Source organism: Tenrec ecaudatus, chromosome 7 (genome assembly GCF_050624435.1).
Source record: "Tenrec ecaudatus isolate mTenEca1 chromosome 7, mTenEca1.hap1, whole genome shotgun sequence".
Classification (NCBI taxonomy): Eukaryota; Metazoa; Chordata; class Mammalia; order Afrosoricida; family Tenrecidae; genus Tenrec; species Tenrec ecaudatus.
In genome coordinates, this window is record NC_134536.1 from 49,887,176 (window position 1) to 49,906,144 (window position 18,969).

An 18,969-nucleotide genomic window follows, 5' to 3' on the forward strand; every position below is an offset into this window, starting at 1 on the left:
TGTAGTTAACTTTCCAATGACTTCATACTCACTGAAATTTGAAATTTAGGAATGTAAGGTGGTTTCCTCAAATTATTTTAAAATGACCCCCCCCCCCCAAGGACAGCCATTGGTAAATTTAGCCAAGTGATGGGAAAAGTCTCTGTGAACCCAAGCTCTGCTTTCAACTAGTTCTCCGGTTGTACCTATTTATCTTTGAACAGGTCTTTATATAATGATTAAGCAATGTGGATTCTTATAAGTTCAGGTGCTAGGCTTCATAAAGGGGGATTTAGCTCAGTTGCTGAGTTCAGGGAGCGCGTCACCGCTGCAGCAGTCTTAAGCATCAACCTTCAGACTGCTCCGCGGTAAACTCGCTTGCAGCCATGTGTGTAGTCTTTGGCTTAAGATTAGCTTACATTTCTTTGGAAAAGGGTTTCTAAATTAGTCATGTGTTTAATTAGAATAAATAAATCTCGGAAATGTGTAAGTCTGGCCCTCATTTTCTAACACAAAGACAGTTGTTTTCTTCGTCTCCCCTGCTTTTCACATAAAGTAAATCTCATGACTTCTGCTAAGATCGCCCTCTGTGCTAATTCGGATGGGCGGTTTGGTAGAGTGGAGTCTCTATCACAAAAACTAGATCAGGTCTTTTTATCCTCCGCGCGCACGCACACGCGAGGGGGTACGCACATTCCCAGACTTGGTTGCGCTCTGCGCACCCCTTCAGTTTTCGTGGCCCCCTCACGATGGCGGGCACCCTATTTGAGGATATTTTCGATGTGAAAGACATTGACCCGGAGGGCAAGAAGTTCGACCGAGTGTCTCGACTCCATTGTGAGAGTGAATCGTTCAAAATGGACCTCACCTTGGATGTAAATATTCAGATTTACCCTGTGGACCTGGGTGACAAGTTCCGCTTGGTCATAACCAGCACCTTATAGGAAGATGGCTCGCTGGATGATGGCGAATACAACCCCACCGACGACCGACCTTCCAGGGCAGACCAGTTTGAGTACGTAATGTACGGGAAAGTATATAGGACCGAAGGAGATGAGACGTCGACGGAAGCTGCCACACGCCTCTCTGCCTACGTCTCCTACGGGGGCCTGCTCATGATGCCAACAACCTGCATGGATTCGAGGTGGATTCCAGAGTTTACCTGCTGATGAAGACGCTGCCCTTCTGAACCACCTGGGACGCCAGCTTGGCTGTTCAGTCTCTCAGGTCACGGGCATTCCTGCCCCAGACTCCGGCTCAGGCAACGTCGTCAAGCTCCAGGAGCAGTTGCTGCTGCCCCTGTTAGGAGGGCCTGGCCCCTGGCCCACCTCGGATGCTCCGTTTAGTGATCTGAACTCAAGGGGAACCGGAAGCCTTTGGAGGACCTAGTGGGAAAGCTTAAAGTGAACTAGCTGATGTTCTGGGGGTGATTTGTTAATTAAACTACTTTTTCAGAAAAAAAAAAAAAAACAACCCCAAAACTAGGGTCCATTTCCTTTCATATTACCTGGGAGCAGACATTGCACTGCAGTAAATAAGACTTGCTTGGTCTTCTAAATAGGTCCCTTTTGAGACTTTTTATATTCAACAGGAACATGCGTGGGCATTGAAATTACTCTAGATCGTAGCCCAAAAAAGCTATGGTCTTTGAAGGAAACATCTGGAGGCTAGAAGAAATAGTCTGACTAGAAATGCCAACCCTCTTGAAGACCAGGAAACAAATGTAAGATTTTCCCTCCAAAGTGTCTTTACACTATACAGAAAGTTCTCCTCCTCCGAGTCTTCTCTGCATTCGTTCCATGTCTGCTCTTGAGTTCTGAAAATTGCTAGCTGCAAATTCTGGCATGTCAAGGGCTCAGCTACACTTTGTCCAATGAAGGCAAAGGTAACAACAGAATCTTGGAGCCAGTAAGGATTATAAACATGTTTCTACACTGTTGGTGTGCTGTTTATAAATGGAGCTCACCTTAAGACTTTAATAAGCCCCTAAACTTCATTAGTGTGCTCTCCTTCCAAGAGCAAAGCACAGATGTTTTGGCATGTTAGAATTTGACGTTTGGAATTTTTAGGAGAGACAGCGTGGGGGCAAAGAACTAGCACCATGAGCAGGACAAGAGGTTTAGCAATTTTCACACATAAAGGAAGAGAATCATGTGCTTCAGGTGTCGTGTCCAATAAAGGCACTAGACTTTTCCCTAAAGTCTAATGGTTTGTATCAGCCCCAATAAATTGTTAAAATTAAAAAAAAAAGTCTAATGGTAATTAGATAACGCTGCTGTTACAAAAAAAGAGCTAGCACACCCTCCATCTAAAATTCCAAAGAAGCACAATGATCATGTAAAATGCATGAGCATCAGTCTAAAAAGTCATGGATATTCATGTAAAAGTAGAGGTGTTGCTTAAAATTAATTTCCCAAATAAAAACCCAGGCCAGTGGCTTAAGTCTATTTCAACTCATGGCAAGCCCGTGTGACAGATTAGAAGTGTGCTCCACGGCGTTCTCAGTGGACGGTTTTTAGAAGTAAACCCCCAGACCTTCCGGGTGTACTGGACTGCCAAACTTTCAGTATTGTTTACAAAAGGAAAAAGACTTCGCCCACCCCAGAGGACTCTAGAAGCACACTGTCCAATACAGTAGCTACATGTCTTTAAATTCAGAACAAAAGAGATGTCACTTCTCCAGTCACAGAAGGCACACAGTTCAAGTGCTCTGCAGCTGCCACGTTGAACACAGCAACGCATGTCTAGCACTGTTAAAACCTCTACTAGACAGAAGTACTTCTAGAACATTCAAAGTTTTCCATCGAGACATGAAAAATGTATGTTCACAGCGTTCAAATACATATTTTGTGGCATAAAACTTCTCATCATTCCTAAAATACAGCTCAGTTGACTTTTTAGGCAATAAAAGCAGTCGATTAAGTTAGGCAACATGAAAGGAACATCTTTTTTAAAAAAATATTCTGGAGAATCTCATATTGTAAACTTCATAGGACAGATCCTTTAAATCCTCACTACTGAAAACAACGCTTGATAAGTTTTGTTGTTAAGTGGTTTCTTCTGGGAGTGGTGGGTATGCTGGAGTCTTGGTAATGCAGTGGTTAATTACATAGCCATGTAATTAGTCATTCCACTCTGTCCAGGTAAGGTTGCCAAGCTGGAATTAACGTAACCATAATGTGTTTTGGTGTTTGGGGCAGAAGTGAGAGGTTTGGCTTTCTACTTTACATACTTCTAGTTTTGTAAACTGGGCACATGCATAACCTCTTGGGTTGTTGTTTTATTTTTTAATAGTGAAAATAGCTTATGTTTGGGATGAACTATATAGCTATTTCTGTAAGATGAACTTTCTCTCCCACTCCATACACAGTAGAAATGTATTTAGTAGTTTAATCACTTGTTTATCACCATCATAGATATCCAATTTGTGCACGATACACAAAGACAAATAAATTAGTAGTGTCTTCATTGTTCATGAAAAATAGACCCGTATAAACATAGAAAACCTGCTTCTTCTAGCTGATTCTCAACTGGTTAGATAAATTTGAAATATTGACATCATCACTTAGCTCTATAAACTAGGAAACAAATCCGATAATCCTTTGATTTGAGACAAATGGCATAAACGTTGTTCATTTCCCCCACCCCCCAAAGCAGCAACCAAACTGGATGGTTATTTTAATTTACTTATAGCTACTCTAATGATTGAGTTGTCTGCTTTGTGATAGGTAATGAATGTTCATGAATCGGCATTGACTCATTGGCAGTGGCTCTGGTACTTTTAAGCAATAGTGAATTAAACTTCCTTAAAATGTAACTTAAAATACCGATAGCACATTTTGTATTTAAAACTATACCACAACCCAGATTTTACTCCCTTGAAATGATTGTCCTCTCAAGATTCCCGAAAATGTGCACCCACTTTCCTCATATTTCTTTCACAACTGCTGAAGACATCGTTGACAGTTATGAATTGATTTTAAAAAATCACACCTATCCCACATCAGTTATTAGTGGCTATCGACTTGCTTGCAATTAAAATTGTTATTCCATGTAATCATAATTTGATTGGAAAAGAGCTGAGAGTTTGGTGTTCAGGCCAGTATCTTTCCCATTTGACTACCGCTTCAACCCTTAGTAATAGATTGTGGTTGCTATGCTTGTGGGATAGAGCGGTTTTTGCCAAGGTCTGAAGAGGGGGCTTTATTGTGTCCTCCTATATGAAATGGCTGTACAGAAAAAGGAAAAAAGAATCACACAAAAGAACCAAAGCTCTCTTTATACTAAATTAAAACTTTATTGAATAAAGAACACTCTCCAGAACACAACACATGATATGGCGGACTAGGTTCTACGTTACATGCAAGGAAGCTGAACATGACAGTAGTTTAACATGGAATGTCAAACAAATTAGTATTTCTCACTGTACAAAGCTGTTTCTGTAGCTGATGTGCAAGAAACAACAGGTATGCTCGTATTTTCACCAATCATCTGTGAAAAGTTTTAAAAAGGCACTTGAAAAAACTGGTAGATTTCTTTAGCATAGATTTCAAATAAATTAGTTACATGTGTCCTACTGAGACTTCTTTCAAATCTCTCTTGCATTCCAAATAAAATCTTAGTGCAAACATCAAAGTTGCTGTCACTCCAAAAGACTGACTGTCAAACTCATAATAGCAAGCAAATTCTGAAGTAATGTGTATTAAGAAGGACAAAATGGAAAATACCAGTTACAGCAAAATTCATTTAGGAACATTAATAGTCCACTCTAGATTTTTCTTCTAAGTCTCTCACATTAATGACTACAGCTTGTTTACAGTACTAAAATTCTATCATTCAAGCATCAGTGATTACAATTCAGGAAAAGAAAATCATTCATTTCAACAATAGCATTACTGCTGCATTCTAAAAAGAATTAAAGGAAAAGAAAGAAGGAATCGGAATTAATGAAACCAGTATCCATAATAGGATGTGCTGGGGAAAACCACTTTAGGGAAGGGTGAAAACATAAAGAGTGTGCTTTAGTTGCACAACAAGAGTTATATCATGTAAACACCATATTGGCCCACACAACAAAGTCCATGAGAAAGGCTCAAAACTGTGGGTGCATTATTTTCAAATCTGTGTTTGTGAGTTGATGCTGCATTTGCTTGTACCAATCCATGACAATTAAAACACACCATTCCACACACATACAAGTGATTGTTAAATAACTGAGGATGGTTTGCCTCCCTGACTCGAACTCAAAAAATGTTACGTGACACCCACAAAAGGTGTAGAAGAAACCATTGAATGCATGTGAATTGTAGTTGAGGACTGATGACAAAAAGGTAATGATGCAAGTGGATGCGAAACACAAGGTACACATAACTGGCTGAGATTTGCAAATGCAGGGAAAGCCTTTTTCCGTGGGCCTTGTCTTAACTCTGAACTGATACCCCAAACCGAAAGTATGGTAGCCTAAATCCATTGACACGTGGAGGGTCAGGCCTGAACAAGCTTACCTTCAAAGTGCAAAATTTAACAATGGAATGTTTAACGGGGACAATAGGACACTGGCGTCTTTCTTTATTGAAAAGCACGGAGAAGTCCAGGAAGCACATTCTCCTGGCCAAAGTTATTTCGGTTTCTTGGTAAAACAAATCATTTAGCTATCGATTATCACCCATTTTCGAATACGCAAATCCTAGGGAGGGTACGGGGCTGGGGAGGCTGTGTCTCAACTACTCCAACTTTTATTTAAAACTTAAATTCTTTGAATCAGCTACTTTAAATACCGACATGTACCTCCCCCCTCTCCCCACCCTCTCCACCCCCTTATCCCAGACATGCTCAGAGAGCCTAGATCACCTAATGCCTTTGTGTTTTCTACGCCTCCTCCGGAGGCTGTGGAGTAAGTACCACCTCTAAAGGAACAGAATGAACACCCCGGGTGCCTTGTCAACAGCACCTGTTTTGCCTCCACCAGCGTCGGGTGGACTCGGGATGCTCTGAGCCGGTGTCTAGATCTCCAGGTCATCGGGCCGAGGTCTGCTGCTGGCGCGACTGCTGGCTCTGCTGGAAGGCCGCTGATCCACAATGGCGAGTGGCTGCAGTTCGTGACCGGCAGCTAATTTTTTGGGATTCTCATTATCATCAGGGAAATCGAAAGGCTGCGCGTGGGAATTGGAGATGGTGCTGCCTGCCTGACCCATTCGATTTTGTTCTGCGCTGTAATTAGCCCAATTTTGCTCACTCGCTTGTTTATTGTAATTGCGGCAGGAAGAATTGTTTCGGTCTCCAGTCACTAGCTTGTAGCCAGGAGGAGACATGGGCGAGAGCGGCGCCGTGGGCGAGGAGCAGCCATTGAAATACGCGTATTTGGGGGAGCCGCAGTCTTTGGAGGGACTCAGGGGGCCCGCGGACGGGTGGTACGGATCGCTCTTTCCCTTCACCCGATCCTTCACGCCCTTGAAGAAGACGTAAAAGAGCTCGATTATGTTCAAGGCCAGAGACACCAAGGACACCACGAGCATGAAAATGATGAAGATGGTTTTCTCGGTGGGGCGCGACAGGAAGCAATCCACCTGATGCGGGCAGGGCTCTCTTTTGCAAGTGTACACGGCACTCAGGCTGAAGCCATAGATGTACCACTGGATCAGCAGGAAGGCCACCTCAAAGATGGACTTGAAGAGGATACTGATGATGTAGGTTCGCAACAACCCGCCTCTCATCTTCACTTTCCCGTGCTCCTCGATGCCGTACTTAAACTTCTTGATTTCAATTTGCTTCAAGTGCATGTCCACGTTGGCGCCATCAGTTTGGGCAACTTTGAGTTCCTCCTCCTTCTTGTTCAGCTTCTCTTCTTTTCGCATCACGTAGAACACGTGAGCCAGGTACAGGAGCGTGGGGACGGACACGAAGATGATCTGCAGGACCCAGAAGCGGACGTGAGAGATGGGGAAAGACTTGTCGTAGCAGACGTTTTCGCAACCGGGTTGTTGGGTGTTGCAGCGAAAGGCAGACTGCTCGTCGCCCCAGGCTGACTCCACCGCCGTCCCCAGTAGCAGGATTCGGAAAATGAAAAGGACCGAGAGCCACACCTTCCCTCCAGCCGTGGAGTAGGCTTGGACCTTATCAAGGAGTTTGCCTAAGGCACTCCAGTCACCCATGTTGCCTGGGTGCCCTCTGAAAAGAAAAGACAAGACAAATAAATGAGCACAGATTTCAACTGACTTAAAATATTAGTTCCTGTCAGTCAACAGACCGACTATTGTAAAAGGCTCCTATCTTTCTAGCACTTTCCCCCAAACACCAAGGGCAAATTCTTTTGGTCCCTCTCTCCCATATAGAGTTCTCACAATTTTTTTTTTTTTTGGAGATGACTCAAGGCCGATGTGGCCAAGAGCACATTGCAATTTTAACCTGTGGAGATGTATTACTTGCTCAGCCACTGTCTCCCATGTGATTTGAGAAGCTGTCTGTGCTAAGTGGCTATGCTTATTTTATCTGTCTGATAAATGAGCACAGCTCTTGCCTGGCAGGCCTGTTTCTGGACGCGTGCCCAAGGGAAGTGCTGATGCGTGTGATTCAAAGCATAGACGTCCACGAATTGAGGTAAGGATACTCATGAACACACACAAACCTTGATCCCATTAGATAGCATTTCATTCCTAATTTTACTTTGCAAATGTCTCCTTTTGGCACATATCTAGGCAATTTATACATGTTCTCTATTACACTCATTTATAGTTTCCCGTTCCTTCTTCAGCACAGTGTCTAATGGTATTCTATTTCTGCTCAGAGAGAAATGTATGGTACCAACATTAGCCATTTTGATGCATTATACAGGACCCCACAGAGACAATGTGCACAACACATAAGTAAAAATACTGTTTATCTCAATATTAACAACAGGAGAAATTAAAAAAACACTTCAATCTTAACACCTATAAAGGATTCATTTTTATCTTTTGACTGTACATTCAATTTTCAAACCCCATTGCTGTAGATTATGACTCACAGTGATCCTATAAGATAGAATAGAACTGTCCCAGTGGGTTTTGGAGGTTGTAAACTTTCAAAGAGGTGGGCTGCTATATCTTTCTCCTTCCTATTTATTGGTGTCTTAAAATCTAAGATATCCACATTATTGGAGATGAGACAAAGACCTAATCTGGAAGATTGATAGGGATCCCCAAAGTGATTTATCTATGCCAATGCTTATTTTTAATTCCCAATAGTTCAATGATGAAATAATTAGTTCCAAAAAGTACAGGAAATATTCAGCCATCAGCTAGAACTCTCAAGGGCCCAAGATTCCCTAGCCAAGGGTTTCCAATGCATTAAGAAGACCTTTAAAATGGCAGTGAAACTGGCTGGTTCCTTCAGTGCTTTGGTATAATCTGAGCTAGGACAGAGACACAATGAAACATGACATGTGGTAGACACAGACATACTGGCATACCTTTGTGCCCCTCTTTACGATGCTTTGCACACGGTGCTTCTTCCAAACGAAACTTTCAAAGCAACCCTCAATGGAGCAAGTCTGTCACTGCCCTGTCTCTAATCCCATGGGCTCACTGCGTGTCTCAGTGTCACATTTTGATAATTCTCACAGTAGTCCATTTTTTTCTTAGAGACATTGCACACTTACTAGACCACCATATATTATAAATCCAGCTTTTATACGTACAGAGAAAAAAATAAGTGCCATTTGGTTTATTGTGATATTAGCTTTATTGCTGGGGGCTAGAACCAAACCCACAATATCCCAGAGGCATCCCTATGTAAGGTCATTTTCAGTAGAGAGTAGCAGTATAAAGGTTTAGAAAAGAATAAAGTAGTCAGAATACTTAGTGAAAAACAGACAAAGTAACAACTTTCCAGAAGTCTTGCAATGAGGTTTAAAAATCTAAACTTTTTTTAAGTTGAATGATGTGGGTGTCTTAAAAATACACTTGCTATCTGCATATAAAATTCTGTTATTGAGCTATGAGCAATAGTCTCGTTACAGGAAGTAAATGAAACTCAAGGGAAACTTCTTCCCCTCCATGCAACATCAGGTTTCTGTGTAATGACCGCATCTCCTGGCTATAAAGGCCATGCAAACATGAAATGGACCTGGGATTTCCTGGATAGGACAAAGAAGAGATAAATGATCCATAAAACTAAATCACCCTCCACCCCCTTACCTAGACAAGCGGTGGTTGGATATCTTTGATGAGAGCCAGAGACGGTGTAACAAGAATTCGGGGATAAAAGATGGGGGCGGGGAGGGTGTAGGAAAGCGACAAAAATATTCTCCCAGTGGTCACGGAAAAAGTAGCTTCCCTTTCTCTTTTAAGAAGCACCTTTTTAGATCTGCAGTGGCAGGTTAGGCAGTGAAATCAGTGTATGTAAAGAGCAGTCACAGGAGAACAAAGGCTTGCACAGAGAACAAAGAAAGTTACATAGCCAAGGGCAGGCTCAGAGAGAGAGGGAGTAATTTAGTCTTGATGGACAGTTTGAGGGTCAGAGAATGTAAAAGGAAAACAAAACAAAATTCAAACCCTGCAATTTTACAGAGACTGAGGATGAGGCATAACCCATAAGGTTCAACCAAACAGATTTTTTTAGCTGTCCCAGGCAGTATCGACGATGCTCTGTAAACTGTCCCTAATTTTGTTTGCAGAGAAATACAATGTCACCAGTGTCAGCTACTTTTGCTCAGAGATCCTCTGTGTGTGTGTGGGGGGGGGTGGGGTGGGCTTTGGTTGGGGGTGGGGGGAAAGGTGGTGAACGGGGGTAACCAAGAATGACAACCAAGAATAAATGATCAACTGCTAAATTTCATCACACTCATGACACACCTAGCATGTTTGAAAATGCGACCAGACTCAGACGCTGCCCTCTTGGCCAGTGTTTCTGATTCAAAGGAACACATGATGGTGCAGATGCTTGTGACAACTGACAAATAACATTCATATAATTCTGAGATTCTATAAGAATATTCCATAGGGAGTGAATTGGGTCACTGGGTGGGTGGGGGGTGATTCTCTAGGTAGTCAGTTCATTTATACCAGTTCTTTAATATACCAGAAATTTAATTTCAACATGTCTTTAAATTTTTCCCCTTTACGCACCCACACAGTTGCCATTTGCATTAAAGTTATTCCTTTCATCTGAATATAAAATACAAATTATCCAATTGGACACATTGCCACCTGTCATTATCACCATGGAATCCATCACATAATATACCACGGTGGGTCATACTGCTGTGTTTACAAAGAAGGTACAAGAGTTCTCTTGGTGAGGGAGCAGTTTTTCACTTTGCCATGAACCAAAACTTCTCTATCCAACTGCATGTTTTTCCCCGTTAAGACTTCAGGCAGCTGAACGTTCGTTCCCACTAGGTTCTCAAGTGTGAGTTACAAAAATACCAGAATGTGAAGTTATTTATTGTTTCTGGATCTATCCTTTGTCTAGCTTTATACCCTTAGGAAAATAGTATACTTCCATCTCTCTACCTCTTCCTCAAAGAATCCTGGGCTCTCAATTGACATCACAACCAACAGCAGTTGGGCATTCTGGGGAGTCAAAGTTGTATTTCAATACTCCTGGAGTTCTGGGGAAAGAAAAACAAAAGGAAGTCTGGATGGGCAACATCAGAGCTGTAAAGTGGATGGGGTAAGGTCCCCCCACCAACTGATTGTAGGACAGACAGCCCCTATCACCATTAAAAAATTAGCAGCTACATTGCTGTGATGGAGCAAAATTCCTCAGTATAATTCTCATGGCTCTTTTCTTACCAATGCAATTTACAGTTTTCTTTAAACTTCTTCCTTATAAATCTCCACTATCATCTTAGGTCCTTTGAGAAAATCTATCAAGATCACCTTTTTTGGAATCCCCCCAAAACAGCTGCCATAATCGTTTGAGTTGATCTCTATGCTTTACGTCAAATTTGCCCAGTAGACCTCCTCAGAAGCTGCTGTTTGGCTGGATGCGACCCTTCTAGAGACAAAAAGGGCCATGAAAGCCAGTGTGGGAAGCAGTGACTCTGAGAACCCGGCTGTTGCGCTCTCCTCCCTTGCCCCTAGTCATTGCCCTGTACCTCCACTTCTGTTGCTTGCTGAGAGCAAAATTTAATTTCTTTTCAGTGAAATTTCTTGAAAATCAAGCTTCCATTAAAAATTCCTTTTAGCCCTCCCTTTGGCAAGAGCCAAAACTATAAGTCATCATACCAAAGCTGTAGTCAAGGATCTCTATGTCATCAAGGTCCCAATAATTACTATGAAAATTGGAAAATAGTTTACTTCCATGTTAAGAAATTTTGAATAAGAGGCATCTTATTCAAAATTGAGAATGGGGCTTAAAGAATGAAAACAAAAGATGGTTGAAACCTCAACTGAGACTTGATACTTAACGTCATTTTATTAGTACCAATAAACACTTAAAGAAGATGTTGACCATCACCATTTGAAAGAAAAATCATGAGGTCTAAAAATGAATAAAGAAATGTCTCTGAAAGGTCCCGCAACACATTTTCTTTTGGGAGCGATGGGGAAATGCCATCTCTGTGGTTTTTAGTATAATACCCCCAAATAAAAATGCATCCCCCCTCCTCCCAACTCTCATAAGAACCACTTTCTCTTGTCGTAAGTCAGTTATGACTATTCCGAAGCAGCCGGAAAGTCTTGGTAATATCTAGAATCACAATTAATAGGACCCCCGTTTAACCTATTGGCTCTATCTTCAAGTTACAACCAGACTATCACTGCTTCTCACCACCATCCTGGCCATATATCAGCCATGATTATCTCTAGCTCCTTTCATGGCTTATGTTAGCCTTCTCACACACCTATGAGTTACTTTCCAGTTAAAAGGCAATCTGTAATAAACCAACACAGTGAAGCCCCTGTGCTCTGATAACAGCTCTGCTCCCTTTATGTGGCTCGCTTCTTTCAGCCAAAAGCCGTCTCCTCAGATGTCATCGTCTCCTCAGATGTCATCGTCAGTTATCCTTTTCAACCACCTCTACTTCCCAAGTCCCATCACTTCCTATATTTCTTACCCTTAAACAATATATCCGGGTTTACTTTTATTTAAGCCCCTCAGCTCAACTTTACTTACCTCTTTCACTCTCATCCATGAGAAGGATTCCTCACTGTCTGCCTTCCTTGATTAGAAGGTGAGCCCCATTGAGGGAGTTTGATTTGTTCACTACTGTATCCTCGCCCAGCTAGTGATCCCACAGGGCTGTGTAGAACCGCGCATGTGAGCCTCCAAAGCTGTACATCTTTGTGGGAGCAGAAAGTCTCACTATCTCCCTCAGCATGGACAAAATGGCAGTGAGTTCGTCTTTGCGTATGTTTGTTTTGGTTTTTGTTGGAACCCTAACCCTTGTGGTGGTGCTGTAACTGCAAACTCAGCAGCAGCTCCACAGGTGAGATGAGACTGCTCCCATAAAGACTACATGGGGTGGCTAGGAGTTGGAATCCTGAACTTGACTGGAGGGCAGTGGATGTGGTTTTGGTTATCCTCAATGCTCGAAACAGTAAGAACAGCTCAGTATCTACCTGCATGAGACATAGCGGTATACACATTCAGCCGCTAACCACACGGTCAGCATTTTAAAACCACCAGCCCCTGGGTGCAAGAGAGGATTTCTTTCTTTCTTTTCTTAAGAGTTAGGGTTAAGGCAAGGTTAGCTTAAGGATTAAGTGATGATCCGAAAGAGGACTTCTGATTCCCCTAAATAGTTACAGTCTCAGAAACCCACCAGGGAAGTACTGGCCTGTCCTACAGGCTCACTGTGAGTCGGAACCGACTTGATGGCAGAGGATTTTGTTTTAGAGACTGTATGCGCACGCATGCACACACAAAGCAAAGTAAGTGGATATTTTTCTTTTACTACTTTTTGGATTCTCTTCATTGTAATGGATGTTCATGCTGTAAGGGTCCTTGTATATGGATACTTCAATAGTATATGAAGAAGTTTTAAAATTCATGAAAACAATGAATGGAATTAAACGGTACTAGAACTTTCCCATGTACTTCTTGAATCCCCTAAATATATTCCAAATTTCTCAAGTTTCTAATTAATCAAAAAGCGTACTTCTCAATTTAAAAAAATGAGTAATGTCAGCATTTATTTCTACTCCCTGCTCAATTTTCACGTGACAAGTACTCGACTGGAACTGTTTTGCTTCAGCATGCTTCACATGACTCAAGCACTTAACAGCGCTGAATTAGAGGGGTGGGGAGGGAGGAGTTCTGTAACCAGAAGCTTCTTGACTTTATTAACCAAGATCATAGTGATTTGGGATCCCCTCGGAACTACACCAGGTATCATGAACTTTTTTGTTGTTGTTGCTTCACTGCTTCATTGTCACAAGTTGAGATTTTTAAAACAAAGCAAAGCTTTCCAGCTGTTCATCCCTCATTCCGTGGGATTGATTGTACCACATACTTTTATTTTAGCTCAGAAGCTACCACAAGAAGTAGCAGACTGTTTAAATGTATTTATTTCAAGAGTGACAAATCTTGGAGGAAGTTTGGGGCTCTCAGTGGCTGCTATTAACTCCACTGTGTACAGCATCTTCACAGAGTTGGGTCTGTACAGGGACTAAGTGATGCGAATCAGCTCGCAAAGAAAACAGTCCCTGACTAACCCAGTTCACAGAAGACCAAACCTGTACGTCTTTGTTCCTGGATAGTGAGCTGCCCTGCTTAGGTAAATCAAGTCTGCCCCATGTAAACATCTGTTCTTTAAAAAATCTTTCATGATCCTCTGATTGTCCTCAGATTCCTGTGCAAAAGGCTCTTTCCACAGATATTTGACCCTTGGTTTTGGAAGGCCTAAAGTATTTGTGTGTGTTGGGGTTGGGGTGGGGCGGAGATACCAAAAACCCTAACAAAGCTTCCCCTGCCTGTCAACACCGCCCCCCCCTTATCACAGTTAACTTGCACCAGTCTCTACTGAATAAGATGAGAGGAGGGTTGAGGGATGGGCAGAGAAGATCCATCAAAGAGAGGAGGAGACTAACAGAAGTTTCCAAAGGTCACTTTAGGGATCTTGGTGGAAGCTCAGAGTCAGAAGCTGCATGCTATAAATTGGAATTGAAAACAGTGTTTTTCATTAGCTATTGATGTTTTCCACTCCACCTTCATCACCAACTTGACTAGTTACTTTTATTTATTTATTTTTTTAACATTTTCTTAGGGGCTCATACAACTCTTATCACAATCCATACATATACATACATCAACTGTATAAAGCACATCTGTACATTCTTTTCTCTAATCATTTTCAAAGCATTTGCTCTCCACGTAAGCCCTTTGCATCAAGTCCTTTTTTTGTGACTGGTTATTTTTGCCATCATATAAACATACTAGTAGGACCCGCACAAGTGCATTGACTAGACGTAGTCTTTTTTCTTCAATGAACATTGCATGAGATAGTTCACACATGTGAAGCTCTTATAAGAAATCAATAAAGTATAGCTATAAGTTTGAATGCGATAATTCATTAGCTTCCTAGTTTGGGCATCTTTTCCTTCACACAATAGAAATGATGAGCCATTACTAATGGGGATCGAAATTAGTTTCCAAATTCCAGTGAGTATAATACCGCTAGTTGGGTAATCCTACAATAGTTTTATGGTAAGAAAGGCTTTTTAAATTGACACGGAGAAACAACAACAACAACAACAACAACAAATACATGAAAAGGACTTTTCTTTTTTCTGTTTCTTTCTCTCTGTTTCTTTTTGCAGGCACCTTCTCAATTTATGAATTGTGGACAAAAATGATATTCTTTAAAATAAATGTGGCCCATAGAAAATACTGTAAAGATCACTTTTTATATTAACATGAACTTTCAGTGATTCATGAAATGTAGGGAAATTTGCATAAGAAAATTATGATATTTATACAGATATAGACCCAGGGTGGTGAAATTAGGCAAACTCTAGTTATCAAAAGAGTTGAAAAAAGAAACAGGGTAAACGCTGGTGATTTCCCCCTTCAACTTTATTCATATTGAATATCAACTTTAATCATAAACATTAAGTCACCACTTTTCTCTGCAGCACTGCATTGGTCTGTGTGTGAATAAGCTCCAGCACTCGTATCCCAACAGCACAGAATCTCAGCGGGCAGTCACCAACAGGAAAGGTGGAGCTGAAGGTATTAGTCACGGGTGACGTTCTGTCCTAATCACTCCCTCCACCAGGGTGTCATACAGAAAAACTAGAAGGGCTCACCAGACCTCTGAATATTTTAAAAGAAAAGAAAAGGAGTGCAGTGGAGACTATGTTTCCTCCGAGCTAGTCAATATTTTAGAAAACACCTCTGTGCCAGAAGCCACACCCTTGCAGATGATTGCTGCAGACCACCTTCCTTCCCGAGCTCCTGGACTCCAGGCTATAAAGAACCCAACCAGAACTGGGCAGATAAGCCACCCAGGTGTTAAAAAGGTACTTAAAAAAATTAATAAAAGTGAAACCTGTTCAACTGGGTAAAAATTGTGGAAGCAAAACACGACTATTGGATTTTTCCAAGCAAACGGCAAGTGACAAGTACATCTCCTTTGGGGAAGTACCACACAGATCATCACACTGAGGGCAGAATGCATTCCCCTATGCCGGATTCTGCACAATGCCAAAACAGAATCTATTTCGTGTCCTTGGCAATGGTATGATTGTTTTTTTTTTTTCTTTATCATTTTGGCCTACCCCAAATTAACCACTCTTAGCCCGTCTACCAATTTGGCATGTTTCATTCTCAAGGGTGGCTTAGTTTAATGAGATTTTCACTGCATTAGCACAAACTCATATCTCCAGCCTGGGTGGTGGAGTTAGGCTGCTAACCACAAGGTCAGCAGTTTGAAACCACCAGCTGCTCCATGAGAGAAAAATAAGGTTTTCTACTCCTGTAAATAGTTACCTCTCCCAAAGCCACAGGACCTGTGCTCTATCGCGTGCCATAGGGTCACTGTGTGTCAAAATGGACTCAAGGGCAGTGAGTTTGTTTGGGGGATTTTGCCTGTTGTTGTTTTTAATTCCCAGCAATCCTTTAAAGAAAAGCAGGTTTCCTTTAAACCCTCATCATTTACTCTTTAAAATGCCATGGGGGCATTCACGACGGGGTTTTTAAGTGTGTCCAATTTCCCTAAGGTAAACTGGGCATTGTTCCTCTCCTTGCGTAATTCATAAAGTTAAAGAAGCTAAACCCACCTTCACATAGTCTGGCCTCTGCCCCACTTCCTTCGCCTCCTCCCACCTCACTGGCCTCTGTCCTTGTGAAGGTGAAGGCACAACCGGTACTTAAGCACACATTTGCACAATTTGTACTCAAGGCCAGGGCACAATCTGATGACCTAGCGGATGTCTGTGGGAGAAAGAGGGAGGAGTGACTGTCTCAGAAAGCCACCGGATTCTGCCGTCCTATTGACTCACTCCGGGTTGGGATCAACTCGATGGCAAGCATTGAGCCCAGATGTCCAAGCAGAGATGCCACATTGCTTGGGTAACCCAGAGGTCATGCGTGGCCCGGCCAATGCTCACAACTCCTGGCCTGAGTTTCAAATCCTGAATCACATACTGACTTGCCTGTGAACAACACAGTGCTCCCTCTTGCCTCGCTTCATTAAGGGTTCTTTTTTATTCTCCCCCCCCCACCCCCACCCCGCCCGCCCAGCAGTCCCCTTGGAAAGTTCTGGGAACTTTCAGGATACCTACAAGCGAAATGTAAGCCCCGTAATTCCCAAGGCACTAACGTTTCCCTTCCTAACACAAATATCACAGGGTCCGGGAAGCGCAAGAGAAGAAAAGGACGGTGTGGTTGGAGTGAGGGATGGGGAAGTCGACTGACGCGTTTCATTAAGGCGACCACTTGCTCCTCTTTTACCATTTGGCACGCAGCCCGCCTCCGTCTCGGCGCTCTCCTCACCCCACCCGCTTCCTTTTCAACGGCGGAGCTCCGATCTGCGCTCCATCGGACTCGTCTAGATTTGAACGAAAACCTCGCAGCTAATACCTTTAAAAAAATAAAACAAATAAACCCTCCGGAGGTTTGGGCAGCGTGGGCAGCCCAGAGAGAACCCGGCGGATGCTAAGATGGCAGGAGGCGCCCGCGCCTGCCGCTGCAAACGCCTCGCTTTTAGGGTGCGTTTCGGCATTCTCTGATGTAAATGCTTCCAACTTCTGTGTTAGACCCAGAATTTAAACGAACTACTTGCCTGTGGATCTCACCAGAACGCAGACAACCCTTTCCAGGCACAAAACCCATGGCTGCATTTCTGGTTAACCGAATGGGTTACCATTAAGACCATTACAATTTAACATTTAAAAAATAAATCAGCATTCATTTCGCTTCCTGGCAGGCTCTCTAGCAACTCTAACTTCGAAGAAATGTCCCAGGGCTCTGCAGCGGACTGCAGGGTCGGCAGCCGGGGGCACCGAGGCTGGGCGGGCAGCCCCCTCCGAGGGGGATGTGCTCCGTTCGCCCTGTTCTCCAGGCGCTCGGGTCCTGGGAGAGGATTGGTGACGGCACCGGGACGAAACCGCCTCTCTTTTCCGGGATCCGTCTCCAGAATCGCCAACGTGGTCGGGCTGAAGCTCCCTTTCCCGGGCGGGGGGGGGGGGGGGTCTTCATCTTTCCACGGGGCTTTTGCGAACACCACGTCTACCGACAGTTTTTAAAACCTTACGAGCCCAGCTCTGAATCTTAAGCTGTTCTTAAAACCGTTTTGTTTACTGGGGACAAGCCTGGGCAGCGACCACGTGGAGCCCGGGAACCACGGAGTTCTAACAAAGCCCTCGGTGGAGAAGTTCACTTTGCAAGACTAATGAAGACCGGATCTGGATTTCCATCCGAAAAAGCACCAAGTGCAGCCTGCTGTAGGAAGCACGCTGAGCAAATTCACACTGGCGCTGGCGAGACGTCAGACAACGTTCCAGCCCAGGCCTCCGACCCCCAAACTTTTAGGGTCCCCAAGACTATTACTAATTACAAAAAGAAAGAAAAAAAAACAGCATTTTCCACCTGGGGACCATTACATGCCGGAATGAAGTATAATGAATATCCAGCAAACTAGTTCTTTCTTCTAATCAGAAAGACGGGGCTCTAACCTTACCTGTGCCGTCATTAATAGAACCCCTTGAAGAGTCAGAATATACATTCAGTACAATTGATCTTTAAAACTACGACAGAAACCTTGTCAAGTTCATCCGAATCTCGAGAGGTGTCAGAAGTCAAAGTTACCTTTTAATCCCATTGGAAACCTTTAGAAAAGTCTTACTTAGAGCATAAGAAAAGAGTAGGTAAAGTGTTGTTGAACTTACTTTCTCAAGGAAGTGAAGTAGGCACCCCAGTGAGTGAACTCCTTGCAAGATGAAGAAAAATGAACGACTTAAGCCCAGGCGCTCAGACCTGTCTATTTAAAGTTTAAAAGTCGCTGCTGTTTGGTACTTTCCTCGCTTCTTCCCTCTAATGAAAGAAAAGTGCTGATATCTCGTAAAAGCTTTTTTCTAACTTGGAGCACCGAGCTTTTAAAAGTTTCAAGCCACTGACTCAACTAGAAGGAGGGGCTAAGGGGAAAAAGAGGAGGGGAGAAGAGAAAGGCGGGGAGGGCCGCCCCGGAGCTGGCGACCGTGGGAGGGTGGGGAGCGGAGCCGCGCTGGAGCAGCGAGGTGGAGATAATGTCGCGGTGTAAATTTGCTGACTAGAATAAAGCCACATAGCATTAAATAGAGACGTGAGTGTCCTATAGGGAGTTACTCCTTAACAGACAGCCCGGGGGTGGGGAGGGGATTTTAGTCCCCGTTTCACAAAAAATTCTAGGGAGTTTAAAAAAAAAAAGAAAAGGGATGGTGCTACCTTTTCTAACATAAAAGTAACTCCGGAGTAGCGTTGGCAACGAAGTTAGGACGTGCAGACTTGCTTCGCTTCATATTGGCCAAGGTGTGTGGGTGTGGGTGACCTGGTGGCTGATGCAATCGCTTTCCTCCCCAGGAGAGACAA

The 18,969-nt window shown here is 43.1% G+C and overlaps 1 protein-coding gene, 1 non-coding gene and 1 pseudogene across 2 annotated transcripts; 2 read left to right on the top strand and 1 right to left on the bottom strand.

Annotated features, from left to right (window-relative positions):
- The first annotated feature begins 674 nt into the window (after window positions 1–674).
- On the top strand, window positions 675–1,168 carry LOC142452727 (DNA-directed RNA polymerases I, II, and III subunit RPABC3-like; annotated as a pseudogene).
- Window positions 1,169–4,086: 2,918 nt separating this feature from the next.
- On the top strand, window positions 4,087–4,222 carry LOC142454106 (small nucleolar RNA SNORA29). Its single transcript, XR_012785632.1, has one exon. It is a non-coding gene; the product is annotated as a small nucleolar RNA SNORA29 (small nucleolar RNA).
- A 30-nt stretch (window positions 4,223–4,252) lies between these two features.
- Window positions 4,253–18,489, bottom strand: GJA1 (gap junction protein alpha 1). The gene is made up of 2 exons (XM_075554613.1): window positions 18,291–18,489; window positions 4,253–7,146 (listed from the first exon to the last, which is right to left on the bottom strand). Exon 2 carries the CDS (start codon window positions 7,128–7,130, stop codon window positions 5,982–5,984), a length of 1,149 nt encoding a protein of 382 aa, XP_075410728.1. The 5' UTR covers window positions 7,131–7,146; window positions 18,291–18,489; the 3' UTR covers window positions 4,253–5,981.
- Window positions 18,490–18,969: the final 480 nt, after the last annotated feature.